Below are 17,999 nucleotides of genomic sequence, written 5' to 3'. Positions count from 1 at the left end.
AGAGATGCCACATTCCCGAGGAGGAGCAGGGGCTGTTGGACCCCTGTGAGGGGTCAGCGATGGTAACTGAGCGGTGGCACCGCACTGCCTTTCCCACAGACTCTTCCTGTTCCTAACCCTTGAGGGATTGCATTAAAATTTTCCATTCCACTTTCACAAGGAGGAATGGAAAGTTTCGATGAAGGTTTCAAAATTTGGTGGCGAATTACGAGCATTGTTTTTTCGAACAGAGGTAAAAATACAATGCTGAGGCTCCAGCACGCAGCTTTTCCGGTGTGAAGTGGAGCTGTGGTTTAAGAGCCCCTTGCTGCCCCCCTTCTCTTTGCAAAGCTGCAGCACTTAAAGGGGTTTGCAGAATGTCAAGTGCAAGAGTCACCCACCAGGTACTCACACTATTTACCCACTGCAGCCTCGTGTTTCCAGCTCAGTGGCCAACACTGCCCACTCTTCTGGGTACACTCAGTGTGCACGTCACACACCTAAAATCCAGAATGCAAACCACAAACACTCCTGTGCTCTCACCTCTCCTTGCTGTAGCCATTCAGCTGACCACAGGGTTGAAAATCTCCATAATTTCCAGGCTTGTTGGTACCTCAGCTGAAAGTTTGATAGGAGACCTGGATGTGTTGTGAGTTTTCCTTGCGGGAAACTTCCTCTCTTGGTGCTGCAGAGCTCGTTTGTGCTGGCTTTCAGTAAATCAGCAATCTGTGGTGGTGTCTTTTGGGGACTGGTGACAGTGTACTCTGGCAGTGCTCCAGCTGCACTTAACAGTGGACAGCTGCAGTTAACAGTGGTTTTCTGCCCCTCTAATCTAAATACCACAGATTCAGACTAGAATTAGAAAAAAACCTAATGTTTTTCTAACTCTATATAGACTTAAGAAAAGATAAATTTTTTGCTTGGCTCCAACATATATTTGTTTGTTGGTCTGAACTGTTCAAGTAGGTGAAGTGGTCTCGTTATCTAATTTCTAATTCTCAAAATCAGATTTCTGTTGGGTTCAGGGCACAGTTTGATTGTTGTCCTGTGAGTTCAGCTCCCTTCCAGGGTCTCATAGCCTTGGTGTAATCCCCACATCTGGCATCTTCTGTTGCCACCAATCCAGAGTCTTGCCATGTCTGGCCTCCTTTTCTGCACACTGACCTTTTTCCCCAGAGACCTTGGGCAGGAAATCCTGGTGGATCCCTCAGGGATTTTCTGGGTCCATCTGTGTGGGGCAGCAGGACTTGCCCAGAGCAGGTTGTTGCTGTGCATCCTTACTGTTAAAATCTTTGAGAGGGAACTAATTTCCCCAGCAGGTCAGAGCCAATGCAATGGAGGAAATGTTCCCATTTCTGTTCTCCACCTCTCCTGCTGGCAGAGCTGGCAGGATGGAAACCCATGGCTTGCTGGAGACAACTTGCTTCATCCATTTTGTGGTCCTATTAATAGCATTTCCTGGCTTACACAGCTTATTTCTTCTCAATTTTCATTTATTTGAAAAAACCCAACCTCCTCTGTTGAACTAGACCTGTGACTTGCAACCCTGAGCCACAATACCCTGATCAAAAGGGACAGGGCTGGAGGGAGGGTGGCATCAAAAAGCAGCAGCTGGTTTAATGCTCTCCTGCCATCAACAAAACAAACTGGATTTGGTGTTGAGTTTCACTTTTAACAGCTTCATCCCCACCAGTACTGCAAAGAGAAATGTGTGATTATGTGTGATTGCTCTTCCCATGCCTGTTCTCCTGCAGGCACCACTGCACTCCCTGTTTGTGAGCATTGGACCCAGAGGTCAAACAACAAATCGTGTCTAAAACAAATCCTGCCAACTTTATTTTTATGCCCATTAATTCTCTTGCATTTATGTACTGTAAATACAGAACAGCAGAAGGATTTTATAGGGACTGGGCAATACAGGGGAAAGTGAAATTTGAAGTAGGCCATTGTGAAGTGTTGCATGAAAGGAAAACCAGTCCTGGCTTGCCTACAAAATTTGGGTTAAGACAGGTACTGCCATGGGAACATCAACTCTTTGCCCAGCAGGAAAAGCAAACTGGATGTCAGCAGGTAGGAAGAAAATTAGGTATAAACTAGAGAACACAGCTTTGCCCTTGTATGGTCCAATGGTGCAGTCCATAGCCATGGCATGGTCCAAGGCACTGCATAAATCATGTTGGTCTCACCCCTCACCTCACAGAGGGGGCTCAAATAAGAAGTAGGAGAGCAAGAAAAGGTTCAGAGCAGGACAAAATGTGGGATCAGATGTCTCTGGGATGGATTTTGTGTGGCTAGGACTCTTTAGCTTGAAAACATGATTTAAGTGGATTTACACTGAAGGTCTCCAGGGTAAGAAGTGGCTGGAAAGGAGTGGCTGGGGATTGATTATTCACTGCCTTTTCCAATAGAGAAAGTAAGGGGCAGCAGATGATGGTGAGTGAGTCTGAAAGTAAATGAAATCCTCTACCTTGGGATGTCCCTGACAAAGGACACTGTGGATGCAGAGCCTGGACAAATGCATGGAACAGAGGTTCACTCAACAGGCAGCAACAGGCTCAGGAAATCTATTTAGTTAAAAATAGACTGATTATTAAAGGAGAGTGTCATATATGATTTTCTTGTCATTATTACTTAGCCATCTGCTCACAGCCAGTGCTGGAGACAGGATGGTTGTCTGGATGAACCTTTGCTTTGAACCAAACCAGTCATTTTTATATTCTTAAATGTGAGATCTCATTACAATGTGTCATTCTAAGGAAGCCATTTGTTACAAAACTCCACATCCATTTCCTCTGAAACACTATTAATTTTCCAATTATCTCATTCTTTAGTGCTGGACACTTTAATCTTCCTTAGCTGTTCACCCTGCACAAGGACATTTATCCCAACAACAGATCCTGTGGTTTTTCACAGGAGAACGTTTACCCCTCTTGGAAAAGGGATAATGGCCAGGAAAGATGTTTGACCCTGGGCAACTAACTCAGTTGGTGTTCCAGTTTTAGGAAAGCAAGGAGAGATCCAGGTTTGGGGACCAGGAGAATTTGCACAGAGGCAGCTTCCTCCCTCTGGCATCTCCTTGGAGAAGTCACCTTGGGCTCTGCACAGTGGGATGTGACCCATGTTTTTAATTGTATTAAAATTATCCTGGCTGTGGCAGTGATGGGTGTCAGATTAAAATGAAAGGACCTGAGGAGAGGCATCTATTTTAGTAATGACTGTTCCACCACTGCTCTGACTCATTTCCTCCCGCATCGAGATGACTTGAGACATGTATTTTAATAACAGGAATGTCATTTGTAGCTCATTTCTCAGGGCAGGAATATACAATCCCAGCCCGAAGGAATAATTTGTGTCAATTCTTTTTAAAAGTGACCGATAGGAAATATCCCAACTTGAATTTTGCATTCAGTGTTGATGTTAAGGCATAATGTTTTGAAGCCCCATAGCTGGGCATCAGTGCAGCCCAGCACCTTTCCCTAAGACATCAGTCAGTGAGTTTACCTCGTGCTTGTGCTGGATGATTGAACTTGGACATTGCTGAAGAATGGCAGCAGTTCTTCTGTGACCATTCCTAGAAGCTCAGCATCTCATCTCTGGTGTGCCTCAAGAGGGGTTAGATATTGACAGGACAAGGGGAAATGGCCTCAGGTTGAGCCAAGGGAGGTTCAGTTGGATATTAGGAAAAATTTCTTCACTGAAGGAGTGGCTAAGAACAGGAACAGGCTGCCCAGGGCAGTGGTGGAGCCACCATCAATGGTAGTGCTCAAAAAACAAGCAGACATCACGATTTGGCATTGAGGTATTGGGTCAAAAGTTGAGCTTGATGACCTTGGAGGTCATTTCCAACCTAGATGACTCTGGTGTGTGGTGGCACTCAGCTGTGCTGCTGCCACGTGGAGGAGCAGCACGCACCCAGCTCCTCTGGGGCTGCTGTCCCTGTCCCCAGAGGCAGCTGCCCAGCCCAGCAGGATGCTTTTGTGCTGCATTTCATGCTGCCTGCACAGCCCCAGCCCTGGCCCTCCGTGCTGGGAGGGCGCAGCAGGATGTGTGGTGGGTGAGACCGCAGGTGCAGCTCTGGGGCAGAGACGTCTCTTAAGCCACAGCTCTCCTCCCTGCTGAGCTGTGAGGGGAGGGAGGGTGGCTGCACACCAGATTTTGGTGCCCAGCCTCCTGCTGGATGTGTTAACCACGGGCAGAGAGGAGGAGCAGAGGACGCGGCGTGGCTTGCAGCTGGGGCAGGGTAAGGCTGGCTCCTCGGAGCCCGGGGTGGGGAGGAAGGGGTGGGATGGAGAGGGGCTGGCCTGGCAAGGTGCCCGTGGGGGCTGGCACCAGCCCGTGGGCTCAGCACAGAGCCACAGAGATGTTTGGGTTGGAGGAGAACTTGGAGACCATCAAGTCCAGCCCTTCACCCAGCACGGCCAAGGCCACCACTAAAGCACGTCCCACGTGGCACATTTATGTGTCTTTTAAACCCCTCCAGGGATGGAGACTCCACCACCTCCCTGGATGGCCTGTGCCAGTGCCTGACAACCCTCTCAGTGAAGAAATTTTTCCCAATATCCAATCTAAAACTCCCCTGGCACAACTTCAGGACATTTCCTCTTGTCCTGACTTTTCTTTGGAGGTGTCCATTGCTCCCAATGCTCTGCAGAGGGAATTCCAGAATTTTTTTGGTGTTTCCCAGCAAATCTCAAGCCCTTGAGAAAATCAGTATTGCAAAACTTCTCCAAACTTCTCCAGGATCAAGTTTTTTGCTGCCTGATGCAGAGGCTCAGTCCAGAGCAAGACAAACCAGCCCTGACTCATTTCTGGGGCCAAAAAAAGCCAAGGAGAGAAACTCTGAGGTGCCTGTGTCAACCTGGCTGCCTGAGAGCTCCCTCCAACCCAAGGAGCTTTTGGGAGAGGATGGAGAGGGCTTTGCCATCTGAGCAAGTTTCCTTTGCTTATTTACTTCCAGCTGAGTGATTCATCTTAGGTGTTTGGGGGTTTTATATTAAATGAACTAAATAATTTTGCAGTGTGATATCCCTGTTGCAGCAGCACTTATATATGTTGTACCTGGCAGATAAAAGATTCTGGGCTGATGTCATCACTAAGATATTTTTTGGGGGGAGTGTTTCATATAATTAATTATTTATTTTTTCATTTTTTAAATGAAAATTTAAAATTTAAAGTTTAAAATTTAAATATAAAATTTAAAATTTAAAATAATTTTCATCTTTCATTTATTAACTAGATCAGAAAGTGTAAATAACAATAATTAGACTCTCTCTCTTAAAAGTGTGATGCAGCTCCCTTTCATGCACATGTGCCTCTTAAAGGCTAAATGAAAAGTTGAACTTCAGTAGAAAAACACAAATGCCTCAGGGAGGAATGTTAAGGCTTCTGTCATCTTGCAAACCTTTAAAGCATGGGTGAGTTTTGCTTCATGTGAAAGAACCACTGGTGTATGAACTCAAATTAACCTTTCTTATAGCAAGGCAGTAGAAATACACAACTTACAGAAATTTATTTTTGGCTTGGTCCAATATGTATTCCACTTAAATGAATACTGGAATTACAAATATTTGTTTATAGTCCCACAGAAGCTGCTGGAATAAGAAATATTTGTTTATAATCCCACAAAAGCTGCAGATCTCACCCTGAGTGCACTCATTATAGATATATTGATATGCACAAGTACTTATTATTTCAGCAAATAATATATACATTAATATCCAGAAATTATATTAAACAATTAGAATAATATATTTTAAAAAATAATTTCTTGTTTATACAAACCAGAAATTTAGCATGTTGCTATTTTGGCTTATTGAATGAAATGCAGGGAAGTCCAGAGAAACAGGGGCAAGGAGTACTTATGCTACCTGGAGGTGTTTTTTTTATTCCTCAAGGGTTTTTTTGGTATTTCCTTGCAGTTTCTGGGACACATCTGATTTTATACAGTGACAGAAAAAGACATTTAGAATTTCCCATTTAACAGATCTGACCCGAATGCTTAGAACTCCTGCTGTGAATCCATTTCTCCTGCCAGGACAACATATTTAATAAACAGCTACAGTGCATGGAGCTGTTCTGGATGAGGAGAAATCTGAAGGAATTTAAACAGCACCCATGGATAACATATCTCCTTTATTTTTGCACAGATTTCAGTTTGAATAATTTAATAGAGATTTTATTCAGCCTTTCTCTGTTATTGTGCCTTATTCAGCAGTTTATGATTGATTTTTTTATATATATTAGGAGCTTTAAACTCAGAGATAACTTGACTCTCATGTCAATAATTTACTTTCAGTTGAATGTCTTCAACTGCACCTGATTTGATTTACTTTTTTTTTACCATAAAAACACAGACAATCCACATAAAAATGACTGAGCAGCTTAAAACAATAAAGAAGAACTGAGCACTTCCAATATTAGATTAACAACTGAGATAATTCTGTAAAGGCTGGCAACTTTTTTAAAATGCATTTACAGAACTTTAACAAAACCATAATGACTACTGCAATGCCTGAAGTATCTGTGTTTCTGCTCTGTGTCTAAGTCTTTTGAATATTTTAATCCTTTCAAGATCTGCACTGTTCATTGAGAGAATAACTGGGTTATATTTTTATAATATAAAATACATATTCTTTGTATATAGTCTATATATTCTATATTCTATATAGAATATCTGTTCTATAACATGTTCTATATCAAATATATATATACACTATAAAATATAAAAGAAATAATAGTAATAATAAACCAGTCTATTGCAACACATAATTTTTGATCTCTTTTACAATTCCTTGCCCAATGATTTGTGGGGATGACCACAGACCACAACACAGGTGAAGTTTTGTTCTTGAACCCATACATCTGCAAAACCCCCTTGTCCTTTTGTCTTTATCCAAATTTTGTGGTGTCTCCTTTTGTCACTTAAGAGGAAATAGTTTATTTACATTTGAAGCAAGGCATTTGGGTTATATATATAAAATCCCCTTATTTTTCCTTCTAGGTATGGCTGTTCCTTGCTGCAGGAAGGATGGTGACAGGAGAAGGCTGATCCATTGTTGGAAGGAATCAAGGAATAAATTAGGGACCCTCTATACCATCTATCAGCAGAGATGCACAGAAACACTTTCCCATTAATTTTCAAGTTGGAAACACCATGCCACAAACAGAACATGGCATCCCTGACCCTTGGCTGGCATCACCATTGTGCTCTCAGCAGAGAGTTTGCAGATATCAGGGAACTGGGATCATTTTCTCAGCATCTTTTCATTAGTGTTTCTGTTTCATGCTTATTTATGCTCTGGGGAGAAAAAAAATTCTGTGAGATGGGAATCTATTTTTATCCATCAGCTCTCACAATTGTGAAACCTGCTGCTAAAATCTCTCCCAGTTTTACTGTCTAAAACACTGTGTTGATGGTGATAGAAATTACTATTGCTTTTTCATGATTTCTACTGGTAAACTGCCCAAACCTGTGTTTCAACAGGCCAGACAACATTTCTGGCTGTCTCTGTCCTCTCCTGTTTTCAGTGCACACAGGTGATGTAGAGTCTGGGTGGGTTTTAGTTTTGCATTTTTTTTTAAAATACAAAGAAAAAGTGAAGACCAATTGGAGAATTCAGACATTGAGCAAATTCTTTGCTGTGGGTGAGCAGAGAGCCAAGGGATAAATCCTTATCCTTTGTGCTCGTGCTATTGGGGTTGGGAAAAGTGGCTGAAATCCATCAAGAAAAGATGGTGCAGTCCTGGGGAGGGGTTTCAGACACTGTGAGGATATCCTGGGTGTGGAGAAGAAGGAAGAGGAGTGGCCAGGGCAGGGTTAGGACACCTCAAGTGTGAGAAAGGGAGATGGGATTTCAAAAGCAGCTGCAGGCGGAGGGAAAGCCCCTGGTTGTTTTTTTTTTTTAAGAATAAACCTTTGCCTGTGGGAAGTTTCAAAGGGGTTTGCTCACAAGTGTCCTGAAAAATATCATAAAAACCACCTGCTTCTGGGGCAAAGCTCTGCTGCTCACTGCTTGCAGGGTAGGGAAATGATGGTTTTAGTTAATCTGAGCTCTCACCGAGGATAAATTGGGATGTCAGAAATGCTCAGAGTCCCCTCCCTGCTGCACCTCTGGTGGGATGGGGTCTCCAGCCAGTGTCCCCACAGCCATCAGCGGGGTGGCCTGAGAGCTTGGGTGAGTGTCCCAGCCTGGGAAAGGCTCAGCATGATCCACTGCCAGCTTTATCACTGCAGAATTTAGGGGAAGCACCAACAGCTGGGCTTGAGACCAAGCTCTGCAGAAAAATCACTACTGAAGTGGAAAACAAGCAGCACACTGTGGCTGGGAGGGGAGGGAGGGGAGGGAGGGGAGGGCCAGAGTGATGCTGCTCTGCCATTGTGCTGCTTTACACCCACAAGCTCATCCCAGGACTGTGTTAGCCCCAACCCTGGGGGCTCTGGACCACCTTTCCCTTGCCCTCACTGTGGCTGACACGGTGCTGGTGCCTGTGTGTGAGCAGATGTGGGGCTGGGGGTGCATCTGAGAGCCAGTGCTCGCTGCCTGTGCTCAGCAGGATGCCAAATTTCCAGCCCCAGCTCTGCCTTGGCACCCTGGGCAGCAGCTGAGCCTTGTTACCATCCCTGGGGAGACCTTGTCTGCTTCTGGCATCACCCAAGGCTCAGCACACACGGGCATTGCTCAGGGCTCAGCATGCAGGGATGTCACACAGGGTTCAGGGCACAGGAGTCACTTGGAGCTCAGCACACCCAGGCATCTCTCAGGGCAGTTCCCTCTGGCCATGCTGTGATGCTGGGCCCAGGGCCAGCCCCTGGGGGCCTCTGCTCTCAGAGGTGCTGTTGACCTTCAGGCTGTGCCAAGTGTTTGGCCTTGTTTGCATGGCTTTGTCTGGTTTTCCTCTCCCACTCCTGGCTGTTTGCAGTCTCCCATGGGAGAAGTCACCCTCCCAGATATGCTCACCCCTGGAGCTTTTGCTCTGCCTTAACTCTTTCTTGTTTGGAGGCCAAGGTTCCTTGCCTCCCTCACTGAACAGCAACAAAGGACAACAGCCTGCAGAACAAATAACTGAGTGACATATTCACTTTTGGTTCTGAATAAACCTGCACACGTTTGCAAGTTGTCTCTTTATAAGTTGCCTCTGCCTTACCCCTGCTGGTTGCTCTCAAAGTGTTTGTTACCACATTTTTATCAACCAGAATTAACAGGAGCAAAAAAGCACTTTTGTGCTGTCCTGCAGATGAGCACAGATGAGAGCCCAGGAGCTCACAGCTTTGGTACAGCAGCTCCTTCCCCCGTGCAGAGCCAGAGGTGGCATTTCCCCACTCAGTGTCCTTTGAGAAGTGTTCAGGATGCTGCAGAATCCAGCCTGGTCCTTTTGCCAGCTGTTGTGCCAAGGAAAATGTTGAAGCCATGGTCTACTGCAGGGAAGGAATGTCTCTTTTGTGGTACAAGCCCACGGCTGTCCCCTGCCAGGTCCTTCCTGACTCAAGTCCAGGCAGTGCTCAGCCTCTTGCAGGGGAGACTCCGTGGCAGGGGGGGCAGTGGGATTTACTGGGATTTACTGGGGTTTACTGGAATTTACTGCCTGTGGATGCGAAGCCACAGCCTCCGCCGCAGACCTGGGAAGAGACAGCGTCTGTCAGTGCCAGGAGCCCCTCCCAGCTCCCCGGGCTGCCCCTGGGCTGCCCCGGGGCCTGGCACCCCTCAGAATGCTGCAGGGTACTCACGGTAGAGGCGGTGGGCAGCGGGCACCAGCCCCAGCAGGAGCAGCAGGACACCAGCGGCCAGTGGCACCCAGACCAGGGGGCTGCAGGGACCTGGAGAGGGGAGAGGACTCAGCACCTGGCACCACCCTGCCCCAGCAGCTTTGGGGGACGGAGAGTGGGGTGGAGAAGGCAGAAAAGCAAGGCAGGTCCTCAGAGGAGGGGTGCAGGATGTGACCATCGCTCTGGGGTGTCCTTTGAAGGATGCACTACAGAATCACAGAGTCACAGAATCACAGAATCACAGAGTCACAGAATCACAGAATCACAGAGTCACAGAGTCACAGAATCACATAATCACAGAGTCACAGAATCACAGAGTCACAGAATCACAGTCACAGAATCACAGAATCACAGAATCACAGAATCACAGAGTCACAGAATTACAGAGTCACAGAATCACAGAATCCCAGAATCACAGAGTCACAGAATCACAGAATCACAGAGTCACAGTCACAGAGTCACAGAATCACAGAGTCACAGAATCACAGAATCACAGAGTCACAGAATCACAGAATCACAGAATCACAGAGTCACAGAATTACAGAGTCACAGAATCACAGAATCACAGAATCACAGAGTCACAGAATCACAGAATCACAGAATCACAGAGTCACAGAATTACAGAGTCACAGAATCACAGAATCACAGAATCACAGAGTCACAGAGTCACAGAGTCACAGAATCACAGAGTCACAGAATCACAGAATCACAGAGTCACAGAATCACAGAATCACAGAATCACAGAGTCACAGAATTACAGAGTCACAGAATCACAGAATCACAGAATCACAGAGTCACAGAATCACAGAATCACAGAGTCACAGAGTCACAGAATCACAGAGTCACAGAATCACAGAATCACAGAGTCACAGAATCACAGAATCACAGAATCACAGAATCACAGAATCACAGAGTCACAGAGTCACAGAATCACAGAATCACAGAATCACAGAGTCACAGAATCACAGAATCACAGAGTCACAGAGTCACAGAGTCACAGAATCACAGAGTCACAGAATCACAGAATCACAGAATCACAGAATCACAGAGTCACAGAATTACAGAGTCACAGAATCACAGAATCACAGAATCACAGAGTCACAGAATCACAGAATCCCAGAATCACAGTCACAGAGTCACAGAATCACATAATCACAGAGTCACAGAATCACAGAGTCACAGAATCACAGAGTCGCAGAATCACAGAATCACAGAGTCACAGAATCACAGAATCACAGAATCACAGAGTCACAGAATCACAGAATCACAGAATCACAGAGTCACACAATCACAGAGTCACAGAATCACAGAATCACAGAGTCACAGAATCACAGAGTCACAGAATCCCAGAATCACAGAACGGGTGAAGTAGGAAGAGACCACATTGGTCACCCAGTCCAACCTCCTTGCTCAAGCAGGGTCATCCCAGAGCAGGATTGTGCCCAGATGGCTTTTGCATATTTTTGATAAGGGAGACTCCACAACCTCTCTGGGCAGCCTGCTCTGGTGCTCAGTCCCTCTGACAGTAAAAAAGGCATTGCAGGGAACTTTGCTCTGAGGTCTCAATAACCCAAACTGAAATATATCCTGTCCCCCAACCCTGTGGATATCCCAGGGGATCCCTCCCACAGGCAGAAGTCAGCTCTGTCCACACCAGTGGGTCTGTCTGGATGCAGACACCCACTCCTGCACGGTGACATTGTGGTGGCCCCACCACAGGACAAACTCCAGCTGAGCCCAGAGGACCCCAAGAGCTCAGCAAACCCCTTTTTCCAGAGGCACTGAGCTGAGACAGTGCCATACCTGTCCTGCTGACAGCTTTGCTTTTGGTTGTCCGTGGTACAGGCTTTCTTGACACTGGAGTCTGTGTAGTCTTTGGAGGCAGAGGCAAAGCATCAACTGGGGATAAGGAGAAAAGAGGATGGTCAGTGTGGCACTGGGCACAGCAGAGATCTCCAACAGCAGCCAAGAGGGCCTGGAACAAGCCCCATCCTATGACCAGTGTGACAAAGGGCTGTGTCACCCAGAGGGGTGAGCTTGACCTGAGCCTCTTGGGCATCACAGAAGTTACCAGGAGCTTTTAAAAGTGTTAATAAGACAATGTACCAGGTAAAGAAGGAGAAAAGGCTAATGCAGGGAAAACCCCCAAACTTACTTGAGTGACATTTGCTGCCAAGCATCATCTCAGCAGCATTGCACAAAACCATGGGTAGCAGGAGATTTCGGTAGCATTAGAATGTTTTAAGGGATCCCTGGAGCTTTTCCTTGTTCACATTGCTCTAATCTTTGCTCAACATTTGATTTTCATTTTTTCTGATAAAATGAGGGCAGGACTTATTACGATGTGTCTGAATTACAATGGGACACATTCACTTCTGAATAAAGTTGGCCAGGAAAATATGCCAGTAATGTCATTAAATAGCTGCATGTCTGACTGCTCAAACCATACTAATTCAAAATTTTAGGTGATTGAAAACTATTTTTTTTCTGTTTCTATCCAGGATGTAAATTCTTACAGAAACTATGATACTTTTACATGAAAAGATGAGACATCAGGGCTCTGGGATTTATCTGGACAACTTCCCCTTACATTATAACAGACTCAGGGAAAAGAAACTTAAAGACAATTTGTTTTATCATGAGAACTAAAAGGAAAAAAAGAAAATATTCAGCAAAGCCCGAGTCCTCCCAGAGCACCTGCTACTGTTTATTTTTTAATTGGTGTCCTTGATCAAGCTGCATTTCAAGCCTGTTTTTCATGCTTTGCACGGAGATATGTACCCAGCTGTTAAAAAACAATTCTCCATTATCTTACACCAGCTTTTCTCTGAGCCTGCAAGGATCCAAAAGAAATTTTTCATCCAGTTTAAGGTACAGAGTATATTTGCAAAAATACCCCAGAGAAACTGGGACACTGGGTCGGCTTTAGAGTCAGAAGCTGTAGCAGCATTCCTGTTAAATAAGTTACTTGTATCTTTGTTAAATAAGTTATTTGTCTCCCTAAAAGTCTGCAAAAATAGAGGCTGAATCCCACTTCGAATACATTAATTTTTCTGCATCAACTCCTGCTCTGTGGTCAAAAAGAAAACAGGCTGAAAAGAGCTTCTGTATGACCCAGATGCCTGTAAAGCCTCTCTTCTCCCTGCAAAAAATGTCATTTCTGTTTGGATCTCCATAGGGATGGTGGGGTTTGAGCTTTGAGGAATAAATCCCATTGCAGTATTTTTTGTGAAGGGTGGTCTTGAGAACTGCCATCAGAGATGTGAGGGGTGATGCTCTCTGGCCTCGATGCTGCCCTTGTCACTTGGAGTGAGGGTGAGGAAGAATTATGGCACGGAAGGATCTGGGAGCTGAGCAGGGCACACATCCAGCCTCTCATGCAAAGTACAGCAGGGAGTGAGAAAAACACAGGGCATGGCAATACCAGGTCTTCCCATGGGAATCCTGAAGCACCGGGACCAACGCTGTGCTCAAGGCATGCCCACAGCAGAGCAACTGCTGATGGCAAAAGAACTATCACATGAAGCTGCCTGAAATTTTAGCAATTAGGATGGTGGCATCCCCTTTTCCAGGGGATGTCACCACACCTACTGGTGGCCCATTTTGGAGCCCGAGGGTGCTGCTTACCCACTGTGAGCCGCGTCCCACTGCCCAGGAGGAGCTGGGAGGACTGGGACACGGAGCAGTAGTAGGTGCCGCTGTCCGAGGGGCGCAGCTGATGGATGTGCAGGCTGGAGGAGCTGTGGGACCTCGCCTCAGCCACGCTGAACCTGTCCTGGCTCATGTTTGTGCCGTAGGTGGCTTTGCCCAGAGGGTTGGAGAACACCAAGAACTCGAAACGTTGCCTGTCCTGGCTCCAGCGGTACCAGTACACCCCGGTGTGCTCCTTCCTCAGCTCACACAGGATTTCGGTTTTATTGTCAGTTTGGGTTAGGATATGCTCTGGAGTCTGGGTTAAAAGTAATGTTGTATAAAAACCTAAGGAAAATGAGACAGATACATACAGTTATTATTTTAATTTCATTATTTTTCTTTCATGAAAAGAACAGATTTTCTTCACGGGCTTAATAAAATCATGCACACACAGACCAGGGCTTCACACGAGCCTTTTTGTCAGGATGCTCCCATATTCCCTCAGAGGCCTTTTTGGATTCCCCAGCTATGGTTTTGGCCAAGACAAATTATAAGGCAGACTTTTCTCTGTGAACACTCATCTAGGGAGGAGGCTCACTGGCAGGGAGAGGGATGGAGGGATGATTTTGAGGGTGTCCTCAGGGCCATATGTACAGGAAAGAGCATTTCTGCCTGCTCCTGTGGATGTTCCTCTCCTGCCCTCCTTACCTTTTTCATTTTTACCATTTTTCTTTTTTACCATTACCATTTTTCAGACATTTCACCCCTTTTTCAACAATTTTTTTGTGCCTCTTAACTGGTTTGCCAGGTTTTTCTTCTAACAGATGCAACACTGCTAAACATCTCAGGGACAGAAAAAGAGACCAAAAAATGTGCAAAACATCTCAAAATGAGCCAGATTGATTAGTTTTCAGACAATACTATTTTTTCAAAGGAATTTTGAGACATGAGGAAGGAGAGGGAGTGAGGGGCAGCGATGGGGTTCAAAGCTTTAATTTGGCACTGCCAAAGCTCTGTTTGGGCTTTGCAGCTTTTGTGGAAATTATCTAAGTCTTGTTTGTCTCAGGCAGATGTGAGGGGTGTCTGTGTGAGCGAGGATGTGTCCTTGTGGGAAGGATAACAGGTAACTTGTGATCCTTGCTGCTCAGCAAACAGTTCTGCCAAGCTGCAGATGCTCTGAGACCCAGTGAAAAACAGCCCTCTGAAGATAAGGGTACTCCTGCTTCCCCCGTCTCTTTCCCAGGCGTGTTTTAAAGCTCTGCAAAAAGCTCAATAATACATGCTTCTTGTCTTTTTTTTTACCTTAAAATGTTCCTTTTATTTCAAAATCCCAAAATTGCTTACAGCAGGTTTTGTAGTTTCATGCAGCCCTGCAAGGCCAGTGGTGTGGGGATGGGTTGGCATCACCCAAGAACACCTAAAGCCATTCATGTGCCACCAGGTCCTGATGTGGGACACGCAGAGGAGAGGGCTCTGGTGACTGACAGGGGTCCAGAGTCTTCCTCTGTCCCCACACCAATGACCCCATCACTGCCAGTGCTGCAGAATTATCATTGCAATGCCAAAATTCAAGTTTTCCACAGCAGCTGCAGCATTCCGGCACACCCTCTGGCTCTGTGACAACATTAATATCTCCTTATTATTAAAATACGTATTTTTAAGGGTTTAGAACATAATTCTCTCAATTTTTGCCCTGGCAAACACCTGTGTGGTTTTTCAGAGGATGAAATGTGTGTGGCCATGGCACATGGGGGCTCCAGGGTTTCCTTGAGTGCCCTGAGGTCTGTTTCTGTTGGGCACAGGAAACACAACTCTCCATGAAAAACTTAACTTTGACCTGTTGGAGACACTGTTATCTAAGTCAGAAAAGATAAGAAGAGATTCTGGAAGATCTCAGCTCAGTGCCAGTGGTCAAGCCAGCAGTGAGCTGGGATGGAGACAGAGTAGAAAACTCATCCTCAGTCATACCTTCAACACCAAAACCTCCCTGTTCCCTTTCCTGGTGTATATTCAGGAGGACCATGGGGAATCACAGTGTTTGGCCAGACCAGCATGCAGCAGCTGAAAAATTGCCCTTTTTCCTTTTGCATGGGCAAAGTGAAATCTCATTTATTGAGGTTTCCTCAGCGGGCTCCCCACCTCACAGATCTACAGGATATCAGAACCTGTAAAGTTTTATAATCTTACAGGTTAAAGAATGGTTTTACAACACACCAATTCCAGCTGTGGCCCTTGGGAAGCACTCAGTCTTTGGATGATACAGAAAATTTGATGGGATATTTATCATCGAGTTACACAGGCAGGGAGAGAGGAGCTATTTTAGCTTCTCCATTAGCAGCTTCCTACGGTTCATCTGCACTGAGGGTGTTGTAAAAACTCTGTGGTGTCTATACCATGATGTACTGAAATATGAGTAGAATATAGAATATAGAATATAGAATATAGAATATAGAATATAGAATATAGAATATAGAATATAGAATATAGAATATAGAATATAGAATATAGAATAGAATGGAGTAGAATAGAACAGAATAGACTATTTCAGTTGGAAGGGACCTACAGCAACCATCTGGTCCCGCTTCCTGACCAGTTCAAAACCCAACAGCGTGTTCTAAAGTTATTGGAAATAAGTAATAATATCCTGTAGTTCTATATTGTGACGGTATATTTAATCTTCCATCGTCCAGCTGCTGAAGAGGGGTGGAGGAGAGGCTCCAGCATGATTTTAAGCGCCCTCAACCCTTAAGAGATGTGTCCCTCTTACCTGGGATCTGGAGGCAGATGCAGAGATGGAGCCATGGCCGGGCCATACTCGGTGACGGAGGGGTTTTGTGCCAGGTCCCCCTTTCCACTCACTGTCACCTCTTGGTGGCAGGGCTGGCTTCACCTCAGGAAGTCCTTGCCCCTCTCTGCACAGATCTCTCACCAGCAGCTGCCAAAGAGCCTCTGCCACAGCAGCACCTGGAGCTTCAGCCCGGCAGCTCCTTCTGTGCCGAGCCCCGAACCCACGAGTGCATCAGGGCAACAGCCCTATGCTCTTCTCCAGCACTTAACAGGGTACCCTTAAATCCCCTTGAGAAAAATAAAACCAAGAAAACTCACTGAGTTTTAACTATGCTTCCTTCGTATTTCACCACCTAGTTATTCCTCCTTCTTTTAATCTACTTCTATCCTATCAAAAAATCACAAATGTAGGACCATGGTCTTAAAGGCAAAAGCAGGAACGCATGAATTTTGGCTGATTTTCCCTTGTTGAAATAAAAAAAAATAACATTCAAAACAAGGAAAAGAGGCAATTTGATCTGTGAGGTTGTCTTCTTCAGCAGAATTTATAGCAGGAGGGGTTTTTCTCTGGAAAATTCTGAACACCAGACCAACCCAACATAAAGCAGAGATGTGAGGCATCACAGAAAGCTTTGAAATCAAGAGCAAGAAACCTTGAACAAATTTGTGGCTGAAAAACCGCAAAAATGAGGAAATTCTGCTGGGGCTCCTCACCTCACACCATGTTCTGCTTTGGTAGCTGTGACAGCATACGGCTCATAGGCAGAAACATTTAAATAATAAAATATCAGAATTACTTTGAAATGTCTGTGAGGAAGAGACTTGAAGCACTTGGGGTTTAGGATTCAAAGACAAGCACGTGAGGTGAAATTACGGAGATGAACTGGTGTCATCAGGCTTCAATATTTTCATGTTTGGGGGAAAAATAGGAAGTATTTCAATTGTTTATTATATCTATTTATTTGTTGTGCTCTTGACTGCCAAGTGAGATTCAGTTTTCTTTTATGCCCCCCTCATGCAGACACTTGTGGTCCTTAAAATGACTCCGCATCTCCCATGAAAAGGGAATCTCTCATGGGGGTACTGAGAAACCTCCCTCAGGGCTGAGCAGGCACATGAATAGAAAAACAATATTGCATCTTGTACTCTGCAAGCTTTTGGTCCATTTTGTACCAGATTTTTCCTTGCTGCTGTAACACATCCTCTCCCCATTTCTGTTTAACTTAATTTCCTGCTCAGAGGGTTGCTAACTGCAAAACCCTTGCCACAAAAAGCTCATCTGCTAAACTTTAGGGTGGGCTGTATTGCTCCTTAACTCTTTCCTGGCAGGAGAAGGCAATTTTAGTGTTTCCAAACCCACTTCAGTGTTTTTAAGCTCTTGTTTTCAGAGCTGAGCCCCTGACATGGGTTGCAGCAACCCTTGTCTCTGCTCTCACCTCCTGCTCATCTGTCCCCTTCTGTTCCACATCATGCCAACACTGGGCCCTCCCCAGAATCAGGTGAAACACTTCTTTATTTTTGAAGTGAGGGGGCAGGGAGTGCTTGTTATGAGAAATGTCACTGCAAATGAATTTTCCCTTCATCCCTGTGTTGAAGTCTGTGAGTTGAGCTCAAAATCCCCAGCCGTGCAATGGCCGAGTCCCTCTTTTCCCACTGCTGCTGTCACCTGGAGCAACTTCTGGCTTCCTGGCCAGCACAAGAATTTTTCCCAGAGGTGGCTTTTGCCATCATTACAACCTTGGATATGGGGATGTTACACTGGAATGACTCCCCAGGACATTATTGCAACTTTCGAGAAAGCAGAAGGAATATATGAAATGTAAAAGCATAGTGTACT

The 17,999-nt window shown here is 45.3% G+C and overlaps 1 protein-coding gene across 1 annotated transcript; it reads right to left on the bottom strand.

The window, feature by feature from the left end:
* Positions 1 to 9,231: 9,231 nt before the first annotated feature.
* Positions 9,232 to 16,280, bottom strand: CD8B (CD8 subunit beta). Its single transcript, XM_063401173.1, has 4 exons — positions 16,143 to 16,280; positions 13,370 to 13,720; positions 11,546 to 11,641; positions 9,232 to 9,793 (listed from the first exon to the last, which is right to left on the bottom strand). The coding sequence occupies exons 1-4, from the start codon at positions 16,186 to 16,188 to the stop codon at positions 9,681 to 9,683; spliced, it is 606 nt and encodes a 201-aa protein (XP_063257243.1). The 5' UTR covers positions 16,189 to 16,280; the 3' UTR covers positions 9,232 to 9,680.
* Positions 16,281 to 17,999: the final 1,719 nt, after the last annotated feature.

Source organism: Prinia subflava, chromosome 7, assembly GCF_021018805.1.
Source record: "Prinia subflava isolate CZ2003 ecotype Zambia chromosome 7, Cam_Psub_1.2, whole genome shotgun sequence".
In the NCBI taxonomy this organism is placed as follows: Eukaryota; Metazoa; Chordata; class Aves; order Passeriformes; family Cisticolidae; genus Prinia; species Prinia subflava.
The sequence above is the reverse complement of the archived record's forward strand: the minus strand, read 5'-3'. Positions and strand labels throughout refer to the sequence as shown.

What these genes read in the sequence shown, in the direction of transcription:
- CD8B (XM_063401173.1), bottom strand. Translation starts at nt 16,188, where the DNA reads ATGGCCCGGCCATGGCTCCATCTCTGCATCTGCCTCCAGATCCCAG. An exon ending in TGGGACGCGGCTCACAGTGG is followed by an intron (nt 11,642 to 13,369) that starts GTAAGCAGCACC and finishes CCTTATCCCCAG; the next exon opens with TTGATGCTTTGCCTCTGCCT. An exon ending in CAAAGCTGTCAGCAGGACAG is followed by an intron (nt 9,794 to 11,545) that starts GTATGGCACTGT and finishes TCCCCTCTCCAG; the next exon opens with GTCCCTGCAGCCCCCTGGTC.